The 24,124-nt window shown below is 40.4% G+C and overlaps 3 protein-coding genes across 7 annotated transcripts; 2 read left to right on the top strand and 1 right to left on the bottom strand.

Annotated features, from left to right (window-relative positions):
• Positions 1–246: 246 nt before the first annotated feature.
• Positions 247–7,342, top strand: cnih1 (cornichon family member 1). The gene is made up of 5 exons (XM_080871212.1): positions 247–407; positions 3,104–3,172; positions 5,600–5,712; positions 5,828–5,971; positions 6,338–7,342. Exons 1-5 carry the CDS (start codon positions 327–329, stop codon positions 6,363–6,365), a joined length of 435 nt encoding a protein of 144 aa, XP_080727338.1. The 5' UTR covers positions 247–326; the 3' UTR covers positions 6,366–7,342.
• A 1,274-nt stretch (positions 7,343–8,616) lies between these two features.
• Positions 8,617–14,505, bottom strand: cdkn3 (cyclin dependent kinase inhibitor 3). Its single transcript, XM_080870259.1, has 8 exons — positions 14,448–14,505; positions 13,412–13,511; positions 13,251–13,306; positions 13,099–13,143; positions 12,284–12,506; positions 11,119–11,150; positions 10,893–10,996; positions 8,617–9,262 (listed from the first exon to the last, which is right to left on the bottom strand). The coding sequence occupies exons 2-8, from the start codon at positions 13,486–13,488 to the stop codon at positions 9,173–9,175; spliced, it is 627 nt and encodes a 208-aa protein (XP_080726385.1). The 5' UTR covers positions 13,489–13,511; positions 14,448–14,505; the 3' UTR covers positions 8,617–9,172.
• Positions 14,506–15,182: 677 nt separating this feature from the next.
• LOC308389143 (uncharacterized protein) lies at positions 15,183–22,894 on the top strand. 5 transcript variants are annotated; one of them, XM_080870323.1, is made up of 15 exons: positions 15,183–15,369; positions 15,715–15,829; positions 16,039–16,083; positions 16,189–16,353; positions 16,461–16,561; positions 16,919–17,052; positions 17,144–17,264; positions 17,371–17,509; positions 17,610–17,714; positions 17,799–17,888; positions 18,003–18,148; positions 18,611–18,718; positions 21,222–21,888; positions 22,341–22,444; positions 22,598–22,894. In XM_080870323.1, exons 3-15 carry the CDS (start codon positions 16,042–16,044, stop codon positions 22,701–22,703), a joined length of 2,028 nt encoding a protein of 675 aa, XP_080726449.1. In that variant the 5' UTR covers positions 15,183–15,369; positions 15,715–15,829; positions 16,039–16,041; the 3' UTR covers positions 22,704–22,894. The 5 variants fall into 5 exon arrangements, with proteins under 5 accessions (XP_080726449.1, XP_080726445.1, XP_080726446.1 ...); XM_080870319.1 differs by having other exon boundaries at positions 16,461–16,615; positions 16,916–17,052; XM_080870320.1 differs by having other exon boundaries at positions 15,712–15,829; positions 16,461–16,615; positions 16,916–17,052.
• Positions 22,895–24,124: the final 1,230 nt, after the last annotated feature.

Genomic DNA, 24,124 nt, shown 5'->3' with positions numbered 1-24,124 from the left:
ATAAACACACTACCAATGCAGTAAAAGCATACCTGGATAGAAAACCACACAATGGACACTATTCCTGAAACTGTGGGACTCCAGGAGATAAAGAAAACACCGAAGTTCAGAAAGAAATTCCAGGAGATGGCGCTAATGCATGTTAAAAGTGATTTCAGGTAAGTAAATGGTCCAGTAGGTGGCGGTAACGCACCCTGCTGTAAGATGGTTGACTTGCAGCCACTAACACTCAAAGAAGAAGGGGAAGAAGCAGCAGTAATCGGTTGGGAAGCTGCCTGCATCATCTGCCGATCGAGCCAGGAACCGACCAGCAGAACCGGAGAAAAATGGCGTTCACATTCGCGGCCTTTTGCTACATGCTCGCACTGCTGCTAACGGCCGCGCTTATCTTCTTCGCTATCTGGCATGTAAGTACACATTTCTAGGTCGCCTGCCAAACGGTGCGGACGTAAAAGTAGAAAGAATGAGAAAGACGGGCTAACAGTGAGCTAACGAAGCCTGGGAATGAATGGCACACACCCTGTCCGGTCGGCTAGGACAACAAGTTAGCAGTTTTAACACCAAGACGTGTTTTTAATAAACTATTTCCCATCATCCATATAGAGCAAAACACCACTTTTACATGTTTTATACCCCTTTATTTTGTTTGTATCGCTTGCCAGCTCAGAGTGCAGTGTTAGCTAGTTAGCATGCTAAGCTAACGTTTGGCTGTCATGTGTTTATCGACATGTCACATCTCTGCATTGTGTAATACCGCCAGGTTTTGCAGTCACAACCCCAACGTAAGCATGGGGAGTTTGGAGCACATTAAACTAGCTGTAAATAATTAACTAGCTGTTCAGTCATTTACTAGATTGAGGTAATCAGTGACGTGGCTTGGGATAAATAATAAATAAATAGATAAATAAACTTTCCAGTTTGGATATCTTCAGTTTTCTGCTTCTGGCTGGTCATATTGGAGAACTTACCTGTTGTATTGTGAATAAATAACTTGAAGACAGAGAACATGCAATTTGCTTTTGAATGCAAACCAAATACTAATTTTCTTTGATTTTCATTCATATCACTGATTAAAAAGCTTATTTGAAGTAATACAATCATACAAGGTAATCTTACTCCTTTCTGTAAAAGACCCTCTCTAAGTATTTCAAACCATGTTTCAAACAAATCAGCCTCACAAATAAGTTAAATATGAGAATTTAGCTTATCTGATTGTATCCACACTTGAAATCAGGGTTCAGTATTTTGCCGAAGGATACCTGACAAGTATTCTATCACCTGAGCCACAACCTACCCAATACCCGAAGATGTAGTAAATTAATTTTCTATAAAATGACCTATTTTGTTTAGATTCTGCTTTTTTTTTTTTTTTTTTTTTTTTTAAAGATGGTGCTGCATCTTAAAGTTTTTTTGTTCCTGTTTTTTAACATGTCTCTGGTTACTGCAAGCGAAAGAATAAGGGAGCAGTTTTGGTGTGAATATTATACGTGTTATTGGGATATTTTACCACTTTAATGTAGAGCATAGGTGTCAAACTCTGGCCCGTGGGCCAAATTTGGCCCGCAGCCTAGTTACATTTGGCCCGCGAAGCCATACCAAATTACTATTAGAGCTGGCCTACAGGTATTATACAGCTAATATATATATATTGTTTAGTATTAAGCTTTGCTTGTTCCATATTCAGTTTTTCAGCAAAACGTGTTTGAGTCCATTAGAAAAGATTCATTCTTATATCTGGAGGAATAAATATATTTCAATAAATATATTTCAATAAATATTAACGTTAACTCGCGACTTTGTTTCAGTTTTGAATTTTGGCCCACTGTGTATTTGAGTTTGACACCCCTGTTGCAGAGGAATCATTTACTAACAAGCAAATGATCCTCTGTTTGATTTCGGGAGGAGATAGAAATCCCTTTGGGGCTGTGTCAGGAAGGACATCCAGCATAAAGACTCTGCCAAATCAAAAAGTAGCTTTTATTCTATGCTAAAGTTTGTCAAATGGCCTGGCCTGTATTTATATAGCGCTTTACTAGTCCCTAAGGACCCCAAAGCGCTTTACATATCCAGTCATCCACCCATTCACACACTGGTGATGGCAAACTACATTGTAGCCACAGCCACCCTGGGGCGCACTGACAGAGGCGAGACTGCCGGACACTGGCGCCACCAGGCCCTCTGACCACCACCAGTAGGCAACGGGTGAAGTGTCTTGCCCAAGAACACAACGACCGAGACTGTCCAAGCCGGGGCTCGAACCGGCAACCTTCCGATTACAAGGCGAACTCCCAACTCTTGAGCCACAATCGCCCCAGCCACAAAGCTGAGGGTATAGCTGAGGGTATAGCAGATGAGTTTGTTTGAGCTGATTATAACTTGGGGTTTAGTCTTTTCTGAAAGCCATTAACCATGAGTGACATGCATAGTCATAGTTTGGTTGGACTAGAACAGATCATTTATCATTTGCCTTTGTTTTACTGAGATGAATTAATATTTTGTCTATAGGAGTGGAATTTTTGCAGTTACCTTATACATGATACATTTTTAGTTTCTCCTAGATGTGTTAAATGATTAGTTGAGCTAATTTCAAACAGAGTCACATTTGGCTAACAGAATTCTACCCTTGTTATGTTTGCAGTTACTGGCAAAAAGCATAACTTCAGTTTTCCTAAGAGGAAGTCAAAGCTTATTTTCCTGTAGTCAGAGGCTAACAGATTAGAATTTTAGTTAAATATTGTTAGGATTAGGGGAAAAAAGTTCACAATACAGAGCTTCAGACCTGTTATTAATGTAGATGGGGGAAAAGTAATAGACCTGAAATAGATCCTTGTGGTACACCACAAGTAACATTTCCAGCTGGTGACCTTTTGTCACCTATTGATTAAATCTATTGCTTTTATATTCATCCACAGTATTAAAAGCCATTTGAAAGTCAGTAAATACAGCACCAGTATACAAGGCATTATCCATATTAAATCAAATTTTTATTGTGAAGGTATATAAGAGCAGTATGGGTAGTGTAACCTGGTAAAATATTATTGCACCTGCTGTCCTCTGAGTCTCTGTTTTTAACATTTTACCATTGATCACCTTGGTCCTTCAGATAATCGCTTTCGATGAGCTGAAGACTGACTACAAGAATCCTATAGATCAATGTAACACTTTAAATCCGGTAAGTGATCTCACCTCTTCAGCTATCATACCTTCCTTGCATGCAGATATGCTCTGATGAAAGATGTTCTCTTTATTTTAGTACAACTTTATCCACCTATCTGTCTTTTTCTCTCATTTCTCTGCACTGTTATGCTAAATAACCTGCCTGTTATAACTTCAGTGATCTTGTCAGCTGTCAAACTCTAACAGCCTTTTTGTTTTTCCTTATCTGCTTTTTTTTTTTTTAAACCACTTTTAACGACAAAAAGACAGTTGAAAAGGTCAAAAAGATTAAAAGAGTCAAAATTGCATTAAAGGTTTGTACCAATCTTTAAAATGCCCGCTCAAGTCCAACTCAGTCTGCAGTCTTGTCATTTTGCACGGGGAAGTGTTTGCAAACGTCTTTTCAGTTAACTAATCTTTAGGTCAGGGTTCAGCTCGGGATTAGACAACATGCCACCTGTGCCTCACCTGTATCCTTTTTATTTCCTCCCCCCACCTACACGGTCGTTATAGTTTTATTTTTGGCTTTTCAATCTCTTCTTTGTATTTCTCTCCTGTACACCTCAAAGTTCAGCTTCAGACTGATTGCACTGGCTAACAGGCATGTTTTCAGCTTTCTTGAACTACCTTTTTTTGGCCGTAGAAGCAAATGGATATCTAACAGTGGGTAAGCACTATACTCTTGGACGAACAGTCCTCCTTATTGATTATGAATTAAGAATAGCTGTTAACTGAAAAGACTTGCAAATGCTCAAAACATGCATGATCTTTACTACAACCTACCCTTTGTTTGCATATATAGTTACAAGTATAGAGTATTCCCAGGAAACTCTGAGAGATGGGTATCTTGTTTTCCATTTGAAACAGCAGTTCTGGCAGAGCTTGCACATAACTGTTAGGATGGTATAGAATCACAGCAGCCCGAACACTAGTCTTTTGATTTTGTAACCCCCCCCCTTTTTTTTTTTTTTTTTTTTTTTTTTAATACTTTGCGTGTTTGATTTTTCCAAGACAGCTTGTTTTATTCTTCAATCATCGGTTTTCTTAAATGCATGTCACAACTTGTTTTTTTGCAAGGTGAATGCTACAATTTGAGTCAGCAATTAGCAGACCTAGGCCACTGTTTATGATCTCAGTGTTGGCTCTAACCCGCATCACCTGCGGTTCAGAACAGATGGCTGCAGAATCCAAACACTCTCCAGCTCAGCAATATTTAGAGCTCCTGATTGGTCAGTGATTCGTAGCTGAAAAGTGAAGGTTCCTCTACGTTTAAGCCTTGACATGCTCCACAGTCCGATTTGCAGTTTTGGCCTCTTTTTTTTTCTCAGCTCAGTTGGCACAATAAATTTATTTATTTTTTTGTGCAGTTGTTTTGTATTTGGCAGCACAGTGCAGGATTTCAGCACATTTAAAGCCCGTCCCGTCCTTCCTGCAACTTCCTCTTTCCCACACACCCCTCACCCTTCCATCTGTGGGCTGTTGGTTGCCCCCTCCTCTCCGCCCTCTGCTCTTATTTTTAATGCATGGCTTCCATGTGGCGCCTCCATCTGCCCCCCTGAACCCCGCAACCAGCTCGAACTCTGTCAACCTGAGGCAGACTGCTGCATCGACAATGCTAAGCGTGCTCACAGCATGGTCCTTCTCTGGTGTGTTGTCCAGTGCGCTTGTCAGGAAGTGGAATGATCTGTAGGTTCACCCTCACTGCAGAAAATGTCGATGTTGGGATGCGCAGATATTCTTCAGAGCAATTTGTCCCCCTTTAATTGTGGTCACACTTGATAATGCATGACATAACCAGGGTGGGAAATTAACCATGTTCTCTATCCATTTGCAACAGTTTATTAAAAAAAAAATTATGCAAGCACCACATGTTTCTTCAGTGACTAAAAGAGGCGATTATACAAATTAATTTTCTCAATGCGTAGCCACATATGGCTTCACTGTGGCACCTTTTGTAAGCATTAAACAAGTGAGGAATGGCTTAAAATCTGCATATGGATGATTTTAATTTTTCACCCTGTTTCATGTGTTAAAATAAGGCAGTGTTTATGTGTTTTACATAATATAAGATGAAGCTGGACCTCACTAAAGGCCTGTATAGCACATGTAAAGCACAAAATTATAGCTTAACCAGAGTTCATTTGTGATTCAGTCCTTCTCTTGTATTCTTTCAGCTACTGCAATTTTTAGACGTCTGCTTCTTTAAATAGCGCCGCTTTCTCCTTGTAAAAAGGACTCATTACCTTTGAGGATTCGTTACATCACATTGTGTTGTCCTCTGATCAGTGTGCTTCAATTTCTAAGTCTCTGCATTTATTCCACACATTGAGTGGATTGATTAACTTTGTTTAGACAGTACATTACTAAGTCAGAATTAGAACAAGAGAATTGAAATATCAGCTGTATGTGAATATTGACATGTCTTCTTCCTTGGCTCCTTTAGCTGGTGCTCCCAGAGTATCTTATCCACTTCTTCTTCTGCGTGATGTTCTTCTGTGCGGCCGAGTGGCTCACCCTCTGTCTCAACTTACCACTGCTGGCTTATCATGTCTGGAGGTACGTATTCGAAAACACTGATCCTAGAGTCAACACCTGGTTTTACTTAACTAAACCTTTGTAAACAAGTCACATCTGCGTGTAACTCGCTGCTTTCATGTTTGCCTTTCTGCAGGTATATGAGCAGACCTGTGATGAGCTGTCCAGGACTTTACGACCCAACAACCATCATGAACGCTGACATCCTGGCGTACTGTCAAAAAGAAGGCTGGTGCAAACTGGCTTTCTACCTCCTGTCATTCTTCTACTATCTCTACGGGTATGTTTTTCACTTGTATTTTTCTGCTCTTTACTTTACTTTTCATTTGTATCTGCTGAGAGAAGAATCTTTGAGACTTAGACTTCATTACGGCGGCTATTGTTTGCAGTGCAAAAAATGTGTGGATATGAAGATATGTTGATCCTGGGGTAGTTTTGTCAGAGAGGCGGACACCACTTTATTTGTTCGTTGAAAGGTAGAGGCAGTCAGTAGTGACAGGAGAGCAACACAGCATGGCTCTGTCTAAAATCTGCCTACCAGCAGCTTTTAAAAAGGCGCTCAGTCTTCCTTTGTCAAACAACAATTTTTGGATTTATGTACCAGTCTTGATGCTTATTTAGATATTCCTCTTGTTCTCTCCAACAGGATGATCTACGTTCTGGTGAGCTCTTAAATGGTGCGATGAAGCAAAAGGACCTGCATGTACAGTAAACGACCAGACACTATGATCTTAGTGCTGGAGCACTGGACCTGCTGGAGACCACCTTTCAGCAACACAAGACGCCATTTCCAAGTGGACAAACCTGTCATTTCAGAAACATTTAGCCAGTTTTAAGAGAATCCTGGTTGCAGTGTTCCTCTCATAGCACTATAGTTACAAAGCTTTTATGGAAAATACGGACAGACCTGAATGGACACATCTTTCTCTCTCTTCTTTTTTCCCTGTTTTTTTTAATAGTGTTTTTTTTGTTTTTTGTTTTTTTATGCTTGGGATTGAAAATAAAGTTTGCTTTTTTTTCATCACGTTTCCCAACTGTTGAGTGTTTACAGACTAGGTAGACATTTTCAGGTGTGCATTTATCTGTGAGAATCTAAGCTGTGTGCTGAACTGCATTAGCTTTTTCTGTGAATAAGATCCCGGGCTTTAAAAGCCAATTTACACCTGCCATGTGACTCATTACCATGACTAAAATGAACAGCGGAGTGTAAAACAGACTTTTGTTCTTGCCCGCAGAAGGTCTTATAACGTGACACTTTGAGGGCTGAAGTGCATGTTAACGAAACGTGTCGCACAAGGACGGTAGTAGTCTGGTTGTCGGTTATCACCTTTCAAGCTATCTGATGTATTGTTTCCATGCATCCCTGTCAAACTATTGCTGATATGTTTTCTTAAGTGTGGACCGCCATGTGTGTGATCTGTAGACCCGTCCTTGCAGGTATCTGTAAATAAAAGGTAGACTCAACAGTACTATAATGCAGCGGTTCCCACGGACTGGTTTGAGCCCGACAATATTTTCACGGACCGGCCTTTAAGGTGTCGCGGATAAATACAATAAAAAACTAGTACCGGTACTGAAAACAGATTTATTCATAACACACGTGAAAAGACCCAGGAAAACAGAGTTAACAAAAAAAACGATAACAAAATAACGCTAAAAACCCTGAAAACCATACATTTCACACCAGAGTCTCAACTCTCTCGGGCCACGGACCGGTACCGGCCCGGGGGTTGGGGACCGCTGCTTTAATGTATTCACCGTTAGGAAGGAACACTATCCTCCTCTTTCCTTTCGGCATTCAAGTTTTGATCGACATCAGCTGATGTGCCATACTGTTGAATGTACCTTTGAATTTCTTTTTGTCGTTGTGCGTTTTAATTTCAACACCAAATATTCCACATTGTTAGAAGATCCAACGTTTTATTTTTCATGTTTTCAATTTGACCTTTTTTCTTGTTTTTAGTAATTCTTCAGAATATCAAGCACTCCTTGCAGTATCGCTCATCTCCAGAATCAGAATCTAGACTGATGTTTTAGGCCACTGCAAAAAAAATTTCATTCATGTTAGAGTATTTATTGTCATGTTTAACATGTAAATTTATCAGGGAAAAGGATTATCATTTGTCACATTCAAATAAAGAAGTTTTTATGTGTTAGATCACATCAAATTACATCTAGGAAATTGTTTATTTAAATCTAAATAAACTATCCTGCTCTGTTAATGTGGACTGGAGTGTTATTTCTATGCAAATGTCAACAAAAAACCTTAAGACAGCCCTCATGTCTTTATATTTTGCCTCTAAGGAGCGAGACTTGTAATTATTCAAAGTGGGAAGCGTATCTGTAACCGGAAGGTCACCAGTTTGATCCCCGGGCACTCTGTCCTGGTCGTTGTGTCCTTGGGCAAGACACTTCACCTACCGCCTACTGGTGTTGGCCAGAGGGGACGATGGCGCAATGTGGCAGCCTTGCTTCTGTCAGTCTGCCCCAGGGCAGCTGTGGCTACAACTGTAGCTTGCCTCCACCGAATGTGAGAGTGAATGAATAGTGGCATTGTAAAGCGCTTTGGGTGCCTTGAAAAGCGCTATATAAATTCAATCCATTATTATTATTATAAGTATAAAAAGGCAGCAAGTGTTGTCCACAAACCACGCCCCCCCCCCCCCAAAAAAAATTTAGTTACTCGTACCCTGTCATCAAAACACAATGTTCCTATCTTTAGTTGAATCTATTAAAATCTATTGCACTTAAAAAGATAAGGGTGGCTGTCAAGAAGCCGTTCTTAAAGAGGAGCAATAGAAAAGGCTGAGGTATGCTAAATTATACAAGAACTGGACTAATAATCCAATGCAAACGTTATTGGCATTTCACTGCTGCAAGTGGTATGAGTCACAAAATGTAGATAGAAAAATATAAATTGTGGGATATTTTAATACGATGAAAAATAAAACATAACTTTGCAGCATTAGATTTTGTGCTACAAGGAAGGAACCATTACAGTTCATACAAGCCTAATTTCATCATTAGATTTAGTTCACAAAGACCCCATTTGAGTAATTTCTGGTTTCAATGAAGAAAGTAACTTAGAAATTTTAGAAATAACTGATAAGCTTCACATTTAGAGACAGACTTGATGTCTGAAAAGCTGTTGTGCAGTTTTATTCCCCTTAAATAAAAAGACCATTGGAAAGTACACACATATATTGCCCAGCTGACATAGCACTTCTAACACACACCATTATTTTATTTGCAATATAAACGAAACAACATTTTCCATCTAATAACATAAAGCAGTATCTCCTCATCAAGTCTTTAATTAATTATAATGAGGATGATAAAAAGCAATATATTACAGTGTTCATTCTAAAGTGCATTTCTCAAGAATATAATCATACCACCACACAATCAGGAAAGCATCACTGGCAAACAAGCAAGCTTGAGGAACTCGAGACTTTTCCAGCTCTGTAGAAAGGAGCAGTAATCACCGAGACACCGAGCGCTCCGAGCGAGCTTCACTTTCACTTTGGTAGGCTGTGTACTTTTCCCGAAACTCGTGAAGGAAGTTGTATTGCTACAAAAAAGTAAAAAGATGCTGGTAAATGGAAAATTAGGGATCACACAACAGAAAGACTAAAGTTTTAATAAATCAGAGACTATATAATGCTGTGATGATACTTTCTTCATGAATTCAGAGGCTTTATTTATAATTTATGGTGTTTTGATTGACTGGCAGTTGACACAGCCATCTCTGGGGTTTACAGAGAATAGACTGAAAACAAAAACAAATCAAATAACCACATCCAAGGAATGTAGAAAAGCATCTCTGACAGTGTACATCAGCAGAAGACCACACTTGTCACTTCTCTTTATGTCACTTCTCTCAGCAGGACAGGAAGTGAAACTACAATTCACACATGCTCACACATCGAGAGGACTGTAAAAATGTTGCCTGGTCTCATGAATCTCAATTTCTGCTGCAAGATTCCTGGGGTAGGGTCAGAATTTGGGGTAAACAGCATGAAAGAATGGCTCTAGTCTGCCTTGTATTAGTGGTACAGGCTCCTGGCGGTGGAATAATGGTGAACGGGACGCTTTCTTGGCACAATTTGAGTCCCTTCATACCTGAATTATTACTGACCATGTTCATCCCTATATGACCAGTGTACCCATCTTCCAATGAGTGTTTCCAGGATGACACCATGTCACAAAGTGTCTTATAAAGGTTTCTTGAACATATCATTGAGTTCACTGTATTCAAATGGCCTCCATAGTCACAAGATGTCAATCTAATCTCCAGGAACTGTGTCAATGTGGACTAAAATCTCTGAGAAGTGTTTCCAGCACCTTGTTGAATCTGATGAATGAAGAACTAAGACAGGTATGAAGGCAAAGGGGTCCGTTGCAAGTACCCAATATCAGGTACTAACAAGCTGTACCTAATAAAGTGACAGTTGGGTGTAAATTGATTATTTTACATAAGCAACATTTTTTCTTTTTTTTTTTCCATTTATAAATTAGATCCCCAAGACTCTTCTAGCAGCAAGTTACCTGAAAATCATGAGGTTCTGGTTTTAATCACTAGTTACAGATCTTATTGCAATCTGTTTAGAGTAACAGTGACATAGCAGTGAATGATCAGACTTAGAATAAGGTGAATAGCAAACTGCTTTCATATAGGTATGTAACAGTATTTACAGTTTCTCATCAGATCCACCACTTGCTTGCGACATCTGCCAAAGCTGAGGCTGAGGTTGGAGGCTCAGTAGCTACATCCATTTTTTACATGCAGTTCTTCCACGTTTATGCTTTTCTTTTCTCGAGCAGATTCAATTGAGCGTTTTGATGTTAGAGTTAATTTTTAATTACAATTTTGTTGTGCCTGTACAATGACAATAAATTCTATCCATCCATTCTCTTTTCGCTTATCCTTGTCAGGGTCGCAGGGGGGCTGGAGCCTATCCCAGCTGTCTGTATAGCCCGCTTAGGGGGAGAGGCAGGATACACCCTGGACAGGTCGCCAGGCTGTCGCAGGGCTAAAAAATTCTATTCTAATCTAATTTATTAATCGCAGCAATTTTAGACCATCAAATGTCTCTGCAAGGTACAAACCAACAAAAACACGAGTTTATAATAAACTAACAAAAGCAGCAAAATGACCCCTTAAAAACTATAGATGAAGAGGAAGAAAAGCAGCGACTCACCCTCACTGTTTGTATTGCTCCTCCTCCTCTGTGGTGCCTGAGGATTTCGATGGCTTTGTTTGGCGTCATTGTGGAAGACAGCTGAAGCAGCAGGCAGGCAGCGACTGCAGGGCAAACAACAGCCATGTGATGGGAGCAGTGACATTAAATTAGGTTACATGACATTTCTAATGTTGGACAGAGAATGTTCATAGAAAACTTCAAAATAAAAGAATAATAATCTTACTTAATGCTGAGCGTCCCAGGCCCCCGTAGCAGCTGAGGAGATAGGGAAAAGGAAAATGACAAAATCCAATGAAATTGACAGCTAAAGAAAAAAAAAAAAACTGTTGTATTGTATAATGAAAGGTGTCCCGAGGAGCTAAAAACAGATGTATTTGTGGTGATATGATGCCATTTGGCACTTCAAAGTTTTATGATACCAAGGTGTCCTTTATTGGACAGGGAATACTGTGGTAGCGATACCTCTCAGCATTAAAATTAAAACCCACTCATATCATACAAGTTCAGGACAACCAGTTTCCTCCTGTTGCCTAGCGAGCAGCTTTATAAGCTCTCTGGGAGAGTGGAGAGCTTCTCAGGGGCCTTTTAGTAACAACAGTAAAAGCTCTGCTCACTTCAGATCTCCTGGTTTTATAGAGCGACACAAAAACCTCTCTTTACTATCCAATCTGATCTGCTTTTGTAGGTAACTCTGTTTAACCCTGGTCATGTGTAAAAAGTGCTTCTTTTTCACTCGTTTTGAATCCAGTCCTTGTACCTGAACATTTTCAGAAGGTTTTCTTTCATCATATCTACAGAAAATGCCAAATATAACATAATTGCACCAACAAGGTGAGTCCGAAACAGCTATTAAACGTTACACAAGGCAATGATCCAAAATACACATCCATAGCAAGAAAAGTATTCTTGGATAGAAAAGCACACAGTGGAACACCATCGGTCATGGATTGGCCTCCACAGAGCCTGGAGCTCAACATTTTTAAAGCAGGGTGGGATCATCTTGACACAATGGAACCAAAGGCAGCCAACATCGAAAGAAGAGCTTTGAATGTTGTACAAGAAGCCTGGAGAACTCTTCATGAAACTACAAACAAGATATTTTCCTCAAGTTAGCTCAGGATGTGTTGAAGAACGAAGGTGGTCACGCCAAATACTGACTTTCGAGCTTGTTCAAATTGTACAAACTCTGTTTTCTTCCTCTTCTGTTGTGTTTACATGTTTCACATTTTAATACATCCCCCATTTTACTAGCAAAAGATTTTAAAAAAAATCTTAAGATTTTTGCACAGTACTACATGCTAACTCTCCTCTCTGCTTTGTCTGTATTAATTAGCAGGTAGACATCACGCACTGTGTGGAACATTAAACTGAACTCAGTTTTGACTTACTGGATCACCGTCCTCCTGTCATTCTTGAGGCTGATCTGCAGCTCATCAAGGATCTGGCAGCACTGGTTCAGCTCAGGTGCGTCTCCATCTAGAAAAGGCATGTGGTGAACCCTGAAGCCCCGCTGCTGGTAGACCTCCAGCAGTGAGGGAACCCTGTATTTGCTAAGCTCTCCTCTTGTGCAGAAAACAAACACATCCTGCACCCCCTGGTTCTGGAGCTCCTCTGTAAACAAGAAGAGAAGTTTCTCTTGTAAAACGGGAAAACCCCAGGTTATCCACATTTTTTCCACCACTTAAGGCTAATTTCTGCATAAACATACTATTTATAAAATACTGTGAAAAAATGAAATCATAAATCAGATAGCTAAGCGAATAAAATGTTTTGCATAAAGTTAAAAAAGCATCCACTATCAAGTTTGAGCTTGACTTCTGGTGAGTTCAGTTCTAGTATTTTATAAAAATTTTAATGTGCGCTAATTAGAAGGTATCTATACAGTTAATTACTGTAGGCTGTATAAGATGACAACACTCACTGACTGACTTTGACTCAAAAAAAAAACATACTCAACATGCTCTAAATTGACAGATTTTTGCACAGACAGGGTTGCATTCAATACTATTGTACATGTGCAATGACAACAAGGATTGTTAATTATTATTACAAAGTCAAGGTTTTCTACATCTTACAGTAAAGACTATTTTTCAACATTTAAAATATATGTTGAAATCTTGCTTCTTAATTAAGTGGTTAGATTCAAACATCTGCTTGTGAATGCTAATTACATCTGGTAAAATCAGGATCAGCACCAACTTACCAATATCTCTTTGCAGACATCTGCGGATTTCTTTGTATTTGCAACCTTTAGTCAACAAAAACAAAACAAAAAAGAGCAAAAACAAAAAAAAGTCAGAAAAAAACCAAAATTCAATATACGATGCAGTAAATACAGTAGACAAATTGTTTCACCTGGTAGTGCACATATTCCAAGAAACTGCGGGCACCCTACTATGGATAGCGGCAACCTTAAAACCAATGAAAACCAATATTAGCAGGGTGATATTTGTTTGTGTCCATGTCAGCAAGAACACGTAGACATCCACACAGCTTTTAAATTGATCAAAACTTACCAGGAGATGTGCAGTGGAGTCAGCTCCTCTTCTCCGACCTCATCTTCAGATGAAGAGTCAAACTCGCTTGTCCTCATTTCTTCAGCCCCCCCCTAAACAGCTGAGAAGCGACACACTAAAGTTTACTTACGTTTGGCAACTGACACTTTACCGGTCCTGATAATATTCAACAATATATCATGAATTATACAGTCTTGAATAATCGCCACATAAATTCACATCACTGTAATGTCAGACATGCAGAGATTACTAAAAATTTCCATTGCAATACCAAAATGTAATATATTTACTGCCATAACAAGCTTGCTGTAGTAGGTTTTTTTGTTTTCAAAAAGGCTAGGCTCCCTGCTTTTAGTTGAAGAGTTTTCCAGTGTCACAATGGATTTTTTTTCAGGTGGTGACTAACTGTGTTGAGCATTATCAAAACCCACAGTAAAGGTAATAAATGTGTGTAATCATTTAGCAGAACTCTATGCATGATCATGTTTTTTCTGACCATTTTATTAACAAAAAATATATCTCCACGTCAAGTCATACTGCCAATGATGATGTAAAGTAAATGATATTCAAACACAATGCAACTGCCCTGATATTAGGCCTGCCATTATTAAGGCATTTAAGAGGTTTATGTAGAAGTCAGGTTAATGTGTGGATATAATTTCCTTAGGGATTAATAAAGTATTCTTATTCTGATATATGATTCTCTAAGGAGGCTTCAAACCAATCCTTCAGCCTCAAGGTAAACAAAATATCTACACACTTGATTCTCCAATATTTTGCAGGTATAAAATTTCCGATAAATATAAAGTTTGATTTATTATGAACATTATTATCAGAACTGACGGTTTATTTCACATCGAACCCAGCTAACGCTAGCTGTGCAGCTCATATCAGAACACGATAACAACAAGACCAAAATTAAATAAAACCACCATCTTACTGTCGCCCAAAATAAACAGAAAGCTCCGTAGCTTTAAGGAAATACATGTCTGTGAGTAATTATTCAGAATATCGGAGTAGTGTCGTGATTTCTCACCAGTCACGCGATCTTCCTCGCGACTGTTTTGACAGCCCTGTAAGTCTGTCGGCAGCTGCAACAATTTAAAAACTCCATGAAGCACGCAGCCAATCAGATTCGAGCAATGACCCTTGGCCACACCCCAGGGCAAAACAAAACAGGGGCTTGTGCGTTCGATTTAACTAGAGGAGTCATCGAGGCGGGCGGAATAAACATACGACTAGAAATTACACAAAATCGGATATTCTTAGAATTAAACAGACTGGGTCTTACAGGGTGGGGTGTACAGTATATACACATATAATATTCCCATACTAATGTTCATATTTCAGTTAAGCGTATTTTCGTAATGTATTGTACACACAATGGGGTAGGTAAAAGAAATTGTGGCCATTTTCTGCATTGTGGTGAATTCTTGTGCGCCAATTTCTGCATCAATTTAACGAGGAAATGTTGTTATTTACTTACTGTAAAACACACACAACAGGCACCAGGTGGCAGCCAGGTGCGCGAAACACATTTTCGTGCTCTTTGCTATGTCAAACTTTATTGTCCCTTTTAAATGAACAAACAGATAAAAATTTGTAATTTTTCCATTTACATATTGAAAACCCTTGGACGTATATTTAAGTGTCATGCCAATAAAATATAGGCATTACAACAATTTAAATATGTTTAATAAATTGAAAAACAGAGCACATTTGCACAACAGCACCAAACGGGCAATCCACTATGAAGCAACACTTGCTTCATAGTTCACTGAGCGTCACGCAGGACATCTGCTGTCTGCACAGAGCAGCACACAGAGCCTCACGACCCTTCACGCTGCAAACCAGTTCTGACGTTAGAACAGCAGAAAAGCGGAGACCTGGAGGTTTTTAGGATTTACTGGACCTCTTTCGGATGTCTGAAGAAACACTGTTGAGGAGCTCTGACTAAGGTGAGCTGCTTTAGCCTTCTTTTACATTGTTTGCTTCAATAATCAGCTTTTCTCTCATGTATTGTGAGTGGTTTGATTGATGTTTGGACATCCCTAACATGTATATGTGTTCATAAATATATTTTTTTTTTTTTTTTTTTGTTTCTGTAAATCACAGTCTGGCATCCTGGAATAAAAAACCCATGATGTGCATTATTTCAAAGAATTAGAAATAATTGTAAGGCTATAATGAATCTCTATAATAAAGTGATCGTATCTGGTTTATTTGATATTTAAAAAATGAATCCAATGCATGTTTAATTTGTCTTTTTTTTTGATGATCCCTGCCTCTCCTTCTGTCAGCAGACTTATAAGGAGGGATCTTGGCTCCTGCAGCCATTTCCCCTGCAGGGCTGAGCTCTTTGGCTGGCTTGCCACTTCCTTAGCAGAGGGACTGCTGGCAGGGGCAACATCTGAGCAGGTACCACAAACAAACAAGACGCAGAAGTTATTAAATCAGGTTCTTTGAATAATAAGAAAAATAGGTTTAGTTTGCTGAAAGAGAGATAGATTGACTTGCGTGCTTGGTCTCCATCTGAGTTTTTTTGGATTATGTAAATCAGAAAGATGACTGTGAGTGTCAGCAAACACACTGATTATTAATGTGTTTGTGTTTGTCTCCCTGCACAGGTCATGAAGCCTCAGGAGGCAGAGCTTGTTACTGAAATCTCCAAGGTACGCTGAACCTTCCCTCATCAGCCAGCCTGGATTTGTGAGACATATTAGTTGAACTTTGATGACCAAAATAGCGTTTAGACGATACTATGTCATCCCCTCCAGTTACAATGCATGGTCTCGGAGCTGAAGTCGGGGTTCACCAGCGCTCTGCTGGAGCTCAGTCAGATCCAACATGGAGACACATACCTGAGAGAGGAGCTGGAGGAGAACAGGAGGAGCTGTCAGAAAAAAGCTTTAAGGCTGGAGGCTCTAGTCGACTCACTGAGGGTAAGACTTAAAAATTAACCCGAAGGGTTTCTCATATTTCTCCACAAGTGATGATGCTCAGCTACTTCTAGATCGAAAGCTCAGCGTCAGTGCTTTGTCAACTACAGGAGGAACTCAGTGTGATGAGGTGTCAGATCGTGCAGCTGTACAGCAACAGACACAGACCTCAGCAGGATGGAAAAAGCTCCACATCCAAGCAAAGAGAAAGGTACACATGTACCACGACCCTGGAAGAATGCATTGCTATTGCTGACATACCTCGGTAAAAAATTCAGCATGGTATCATTAAAGCACAGCTCAGATGATTTTTAGCCTCGAACAGTCCATCATTAACCTCATCCTTACATCTCATCTTTGCCTCATGAGTCGTTTGGACCTTTATTAGTCAATGCAAGCTCATTTCTCCAACATTTTATCCATAGGAGTAACACCTTTTTCCAGTTTTGCAAACCTTGAGTTATAAAGCAATTAGATTCATGATGTGAATGCACAGTAGAGACTGTAAACATTTTTAGGTAAGATTATAAGTAGTAAATGCTGTCATTTGTTCATTGCTGTGCAGCAGCGATCCAGCTGAGCCGCAGCGTGTACAGCGTCAGTGTGATTGTTCATCTGCTCCACCTGCCTGTCTGTCCAGAGGAAAACTGCTTCTTCACTGTTTCCTGCAGGGCCTCAAAGCTGGTCTCAGTGAAGGCACAGGTGAGCTCACACGTCACTTGTATAGATGCAGAGTATTTTCTTCTGATTTTGCAGATTCATCATCCTTTTCTTTTTTCTTTGGGTTTTACAGATGCACGCCATCAGGTCACGATGCAGCTCCTGCACTCTGAGTGGGAATATGTGTCAACCTTAAACCAGCTGTATGACAAATACAAGACCCCACCGGCTCACCACATGACTGCAGAACCATAGTAAGTGCTGGAGAGGATTTGTGACCCTTTTTTCCACTGCGAGTTACAGAAGTTTCCATTTGTGGTAAAAGATTCTGTGTATGCGTGTGTGTTTTCTGTGATCCAGTCAGACCTATTTGAAGTTTGTGGAGCAGCTGTTACAGCGCCATCTGCTCTTCAGAAATACACTGCAGGAGCGGTTATCAGCTGAACACTGGAAATCTCTGATTGGAGACATCCTGGTGCAGCTTATTGGCCACAACGATGTAAGCCTATGTTCTGTTGTGACGTTTTTATGATTTAAGTCTATCTTTCATTTCCACTGATACACAGGTTTTCATATTCTTCCTCATTTGTGTTGTCCAGACAGCTTTTTCAGACATGTACCTCGGATACACAACGACCCTGGCGTCATTCCTCTCACTTGAGTTCAAGAGACTCAATCATCCTGACAAGAGTCAAATTTTGCAGGTATTTCAAGAGATTTACCATTAACATTGTTCAGCTAAAATCCACCAAGGACACCAGAAAGACGCTTTGTGTCTTGTTTTACAGGGCAGCCAGATGGAGAGAGAGGAAATGAAACTGCTCTCCTTGCTTTTGGCACCTGTCGCGCGCATACACAGCTACCTGAGTCACATTCAGGTGAGTCAGCAGCCAGAGCAAATCCAGTTTTGAAGATCTACAGATACTTTCAGTGTATTAATTTAAGTTAATTTAGTAAGGATTTGACTTGACAGCTTACTCTTCCTTCTCCAGAACCTCTTGCAGTGGACTGGTAAAGAGCATCCTGACTGCAGCCTGTTGTTGGGAACTGAGCGAGCTCTGAGGAGCATTTTATCCCGCTGTCATGTAATTCTCGAGGAAGACGTCCGGTGGGAAGAAGGAGAAGTAGCTGGACAAAGGTAAGAGCATTATCAAAGATGTCAGATTATTTGTTTCAGATTTGGGTTGCTGATGTGGAAGTCTCACAGAGGACCTATTTGCTAGTTTTCATCTCCATGTTTTTATTTTTGGACTTTATTAGACTAGTTTTGCATGAATCATAGTTCAAAATATTATTGGCTGCCCGCTGTAAACAGGTGGTTGTGGTTATGTGCCCGAGATGATCGTAGTAAGGATATCCACTGTCATTCACATGATAAAGCTCCATGAGTAGAAAAACTGTCTAGAAACAAGCATTTGGTGCAGTGCTTTGAGCTTTTCACTCACAGGGATTCCACATATGCTGACCTCATTATCTGAAACTTTTTCCATCATAACACAGTACATTATATGTGTGAGAAAATACAGAAGAGCACAATAGCTCCACCTGCATTTGTCTGCATTTAGAGTTTTGCAAGTAAACTTGTTCTTTGCATAAAAAGCACCTCTGATGCTGGGGCTGGCGTTTCTGCTGCAAACTGTTGCACGAGGAGCCAGCACACCAGAGAGTCTCAGCAGGCCAGGGAAGAGTCAAACGCTGCTGCTCAGAGGTCAGTGACACCCGCATCGGACGTCAGACAATACAGCATGCACGAGAACAGCTGTGGCACAAAGTGTTGCTCAAAATCAAGCAACAGCCTATTTCAGTGGCATTTATCTGCAAAAATGTTTTGCATGTTTTTACTTTAAACTGTACAGGTTCACATTGCTGTGAAAAGGCATTCGAACCTTTCCTGATTTCCTTTTTTTGTTTGTTTTTTAGATATTTGTCACACTTACATGTTTCAGATCATCAAACAATCACATTTTAACACTAGACAAAGATAACCCAAATAACCACAAAAATTAGCTTTTAAATGATGTTTTCATTTATTAAAACAACCCCCCCCCCAAAAAAAAAAACAAAAAAAACAAAAAAAAACAACACAAACAAACAAACAAACCAAAAAAAACCCACCCCATCTTGATCATCCCTTAGACTTCTGGGAAAATGTCCTATGGACTGATGAAGCAAAAGTTTAACTTTTCGGAACATCTGAGTCCTGTTACATATGGTGTAAAACTAACACAGCATTTCATAATAAGAACATCATCCAGCCAGTCAAATGTGATGGTGGTAGTATGACAGTCTATAGCTGCTTTGCTGTTTTAGGACCTGGAAGACTTACAGTGGGGCAAAAAAGTATTTAGTCAGCCACCGATTGTGCAAGTTCCCCCACTTAAAATGATGACAGAGGTCAGTAATTTGCACCAGAGGTACACTTCAACTGTGAGAGACAGAATGTGAAGAAAAAATAAATAAATCCATGAATCCACATGGTAGGATTTGTAAAGAATTTATTCGTAAATCAGGGTGGAAAATAAGTATTTGGTCAATAACAAAAATACAACTCAATACTTTGTAACATAACCTTTGTTGGCAATAACAGAGGTCAAACGTTTACTATAGGTCTTTACCAGGTTTGCACACACAGTAGCTGGTATTTTGGCCCATTCCTCCATGCAGATCTTCTCGAGAGCAGTGATGTTTTGGGGCTGTCGCCGAGCAACACGGACTTTCAACTCCCGCCACAGATTTTCTATGGGGTTGAGGTCTGGAGACTGGCTAGGCCACTCCACTCCTTTGTTGCCCGGGCGGTGTGTTTTGGATCATTGTCATGTTGGAAGACCCAGCCTCGTTTCATCTTCAAAGTTCTCACTGATGGAAGGAGGTTTTGGCTCAAAATCTCACGATACATGGCCCCATTCATTCTGTCCTTAACACGGATCAGTCGTCCTGTCCCCTTGGCAGAAAAACAGCCCCATAGCATGATGTTTCCACCCCCATGCTTCACAGTAGGTATGGTGTTCTTGGGATGCAACTCAGTATTCTTCTTCCTCCAAACACGACGAGTTGAGTTTATACCAAAAAGTTCTACTTTGGTTTCAAAGATCGAGGGAGATTATCAGTGGTCTTGTATGTCTTCCATTTTCTGATGATTGCTCCCACAGTTGATTTTTTTCACACCAAGCTGCTTGCCTATTGTAGATTCACTCTTCCCAGTCTGGTGCAGGTCTACAATACTTTTCCTGGTGTCCTTCGAAAGCTCTTTGGTCTTGGCCATGGCGGAGTTTGGAGTCTGACTGTTTGAGGCTGTGGACAGGTGTCTTTTATACAGATGGTGAGTTCAAACAGGTGCCATTCATACAGGTAACGAGTGGGGGACAGAAAAGCGTCTTACAGAAGACGTTACAGGTCTGTGAGAGCCAGAGATTTTCCTTGTTTGAGGTGACCAAATACTTATTTTCCACCCTGATTTACGAATAAATTCTTTACAAATCCTACCATGTGAATTCATGGATTTTTTTTTCACATTCTGTCTCTCACAGTTGAAGTGTACCTCTGGTGCAAATTACTGACCTCTGTCATCATTTTAAGTGGGGGAACTTGCACAATCGGTGGCTGACTAAATACTTTTTTGCCCCACTGTAATATCAGCTGATGGAACCATGAAATCTGCAGCAGGTCAACTGTGAATGGCTAAAAAAACAAAACCAACAACAACAAAAACAGCATGAAACATTTGTAGTGCCCTAGTCAAAGTTCAGACTTCAACCCAGTGGACATGGCTTGATGTAAACAAGCTATTCATGTTTGAAACCCACCAGTGTGGCTTTATTAACACAATTCTGTATCAGAGTGGGCCAAAATTCTTCCACAGTCGTGTGACACTCTTATTACCAGTTATCACAAATGCTTGATCGAAGTCCTTGTTGCCAAGGGTAGAACAACCAGTTATTAGGTTTAGGGTGAAATAATCTTTTCACATAGGGTCAGGTAGATTTGCATAGATTTTTTTCTCTTAATTTTTCTTTAAAAAAATAGCATTTTGTCATTTGTCTAGGTCATATTTGTCTAATGTCTAATCTGTTTGATAATTTGAAACATTTCATTGTGGGAAATACACAAAGGAAAAAAAATCTTGTTAGAGCACTCTACATGAGTACCACGCAGAGTGCTTTCTTCCAGTGGATGTAGATGTCATGGTGGGGTCATCTTATTACTTTTGCCAGCAGAGAAGAGCAGATAGCTGTCGGCCTCAGCAATGGCGTGAATGGCTGCCAGTCAATGCGTGTGGAGTGTTGGTCCTGCAGCCCTGTGAGAAGAGACCGAGCCCTCCTGAACCAGCCGGCCCATGACTGTGGACATGCCTACTGCTCCCTCCTCACTCCAGACACAGCAGGATGGGGAGACAACAGCGACTCAGGCCAGGGCACCTTCAGCCAGCCCACGGGGAAAGGCACCAACGAGCTAGAGGCACCTCACACGAACCACAGCCTGGAAGACTGTGAGACAGACCCCGATGACACCTCTGCCTTTGACTATTCCTCAGTCACCTCATGTAGCCCTGATGGCACTCTGCGCAGAGAAATGACCGGTAGCAACAGCGGGGAGGATGAAGAGGAAGACAGCCAGGTGCCAGTGCTGTTAAAGCCCTCATACAGTCAGCAGCAGCAGGTCAAAGAGACACCAAGAGAGAGGACTGTGTGTCTGAGGTGGCAGATTCCAAGACTGACCCCTCACCCTCCTCTGAGGAACCCATCAGGACCCCACATGGACGGGCCAACGCCGTGTCTCGTCAGCTCCTACGGGAAGAGGTTAGTCAGCGTTAGAAAGGGATCGCCTCCTCTTCACCCGAAAAGTGCCTTCAGGCCAATCTGGGATGATCTGTCAAAGCAGGTATTCACTTTTAATTTAATACACCTTTCAGTGCTGTTTTTTTGCAGAGTTTGTCCCTTCCAGGCGGTATAGTGCTGCAACAGCTCCCACTGAGATCATCTTATTCTTTATTTATGTGGAAAATGCTATCAAAACAACCTTTGATATTCTGCACATAGTGACCTCGATCAAATAGGGGATCAGAAAATTCTCTATAATGTCTTAACGATTTTGCCATTTAGAAAATCTGTTGGAGAATATATCAATATCAATAGTCAGACCATCGATCAAATCATTCAGAACTGTCAATTTGTTTGGGTGTCTTACCTAAACAGATGTTAAAGACAGTCATCTGAGGCATCATCGTGAAATGGTGGAGAATTGTTTTAATTTGAAGTATCTCCACATGACTGATTCTCCAGCCTGTTAATGCTTTAATATATACCTGCACTTCACGTGTCTTCATGACGCAGGCTGATTCAGCCCCAGAGAAAGACAACAGGCAAGGTTTCATTCCGATTCAGGCTCCAGCGAGGCAAAACTTTCAGAATTTCAACCCGAGCAGAGAAAATTTGAGGTAAGAGTATGAAATATGTGATACCAGTGAACCTTTCTCCAAGGCAAGTTGATCAAACATGCTCGGGGAAATTGCACTGCGATTATTTGCAATTGAATGAATCTAAATATGATCACTAAGCTGACTTTCCTAACACATTTCCCATCTCTTCAGGACAGGGCTGGCTCAGCAGCGAGTGAACCATGCAGCAGCAGCCACGAGCAGTGGAGGATTGTGGGATGACAGTGAGGACAGCGAGGGACCCTGCAGCACTGTTTGATAACTGCCATTTAAAAAAATCCAAAACCTGAGCACAAGCGTTTTTCCACAAGGCCTCTAAAGTTGTGAAGTGCATGAATGAGCAATGAGCAACTAACAATCAGGGACTGTTTTTGGATTTGATGTTAAATTAAAGCTTGATTGAGCTCTGCAGAACTCTTTGTTCTTTATGTCTTGTCTTTTCAGGATTACACTTTTTTATGTGGGCAGGATCACGCTTAAGCCCAGGTTCAACTCACTGTGGAAGAGAAAGAAAAAACAAAAAGCAGCAATAATCAGATGTTTCATCAGGATTTCATGCTTGAAAGACTTTAATGGTCCCAATGAGACAATTTAAACAGGTTGCATAGCTTAAAAAATGATTTACTTTAATATTTACCTAAAGTCCTTTACTACATAAAAGAAAACAACTCTCACTGACCTGCTAATATCTGTGGTCTTTTACTCAAGTCTTGTACAGCGCTGTAAACCCTTGGCCTTCTCTTAATGAGCTTCATGTGCTATTTGAAAACTGTTAGAATTCATATTATGGCAAGAACCAATCAGCTACTTAAAGAGAAACGACAGTCCATTGTTACTTTAAGAACTAAAGATCATTCAGTCCGTAAAACTGCAAAAACTTTGAATGTGTCCCCAAATGCAGTTGCAAAAACCATCGAGCGCTACGATGAAACTGTCTCGCATGAGGATGGCCCCAGGAAAGGAAGACCAAGAGTCACCTCTGCTGCTGAGGATAAATTAATCTGAGTCACCAGCCTCAGAAATCGCAAGTTAACAGCACCTCAGATTAGAGCCCAGAGAAATGCCTCAGAGTTCCAGTATGAGAGGAATCTCTACAGCAACTGATCAGAGGAGACTGGGGGAATCAGGCCCTTATGGTCAAATAGCTGTTAAGAAACCACTACTAAGGAGAAGCAAAGAGCAGAAGAGATTTGTCTGGGCTAAGAAACACAAGGAATGGACATTAGACCAGTGGAAATCTGAGCTTTGGTCTGATGAGTCCAAATTTGAGATCTTTGCTTCCAGTGGTACTGGTACATTGCACAAGGTGAAGGGAATAACGACTAAGAAGAACTACCTCCAAAGCATTACATTTTTACTTAGATCAGTGGCTAGATGTTTAAAACTTGGACAAAAATGACAGTCATGACTAAACCCATCAAAAGTGGTTTTGAAATGGATCAAGCAGGCTAACACTAAGCTTCTAGAATGGCCTTCCCAAAAGGTACATGCCAGGAACCCAACCAATTTAAATAAATGATCTCAATTCCTTCAAGAAGGATGATCAAATATCCAAACAATTATGTCAGAAGCTTGTTGATGGCTACAAAAAGCATCTGATGAAGGTGCAACTTGTTATAGGACATTTCACCAAATATTAGTGGGCGGAGTTATGAGTGTATTTGAGTTCAAATACATAAA

Source organism: Rhamphochromis sp. 'chilingali', assembly GCF_963969265.1.
Source record: "Rhamphochromis sp. 'chilingali' genome assembly, chromosome: 21".
In the NCBI taxonomy this organism is placed as follows: Eukaryota; Metazoa; Chordata; class Actinopteri; order Cichliformes; family Cichlidae; genus Rhamphochromis; species Rhamphochromis sp. 'chilingali'.
The sequence above is the reverse complement of the archived record's forward strand: the minus strand, read 5'-3'. Positions and strand labels throughout refer to the sequence as shown.

Bases quoted from the DNA above. Each gene is read 5' to 3' on its own strand.
- cdkn3 (XM_080870259.1), bottom strand. From the start codon at position 13,488: ATGAGGACAAGCGAGTTTGACTCTTCATCTGAAGATGAGGTCGGAGAA. The intron at 11,151-12,283 runs GTAAGTCAAAAC...CTATCTCCTCAG, and splicing joins GACAGGAGGACGGTGATCCA to CTGCTACGGGGGCCTGGGAC. The intron at 9,263-10,892 runs GTGAGTCGCTGC...ACTTTTTTGTAG, and splicing joins GAGCAATACAAACAGTGAGG to CAATACAACTTCCTTCACGA.
- LOC308389143 (XM_080870319.1), top strand. From the start codon at position 16,042: ATGAAGCCTCAGGAGGCAGAGCTTGTTACTGAAATCTCCAAG. The intron at 16,084-16,188 runs GTACGCTGAACC...CATCCCCTCCAG, and splicing joins TTGTTACTGAAATCTCCAAG to TTACAATGCATGGTCTCGGA. The intron at 17,053-17,143 runs GTGAGCTCACAC...TGGGTTTTACAG, and splicing joins TGGTCTCAGTGAAGGCACAG to ATGCACGCCATCAGGTCACG.
- cnih1 (XM_080871212.1), top strand. From the start codon at position 327: ATGGCGTTCACATTCGCGGCCTTTTGCTACATGCTCGCACTGCTGCTA. The intron at 408-3,103 runs GTAAGTACACAT...TTGGTCCTTCAG, and splicing joins TCTTCTTCGCTATCTGGCAT to ATAATCGCTTTCGATGAGCT. The intron at 5,713-5,827 runs GTACGTATTCGA...GCCTTTCTGCAG, and splicing joins CTGGCTTATCATGTCTGGAG to GTATATGAGCAGACCTGTGA.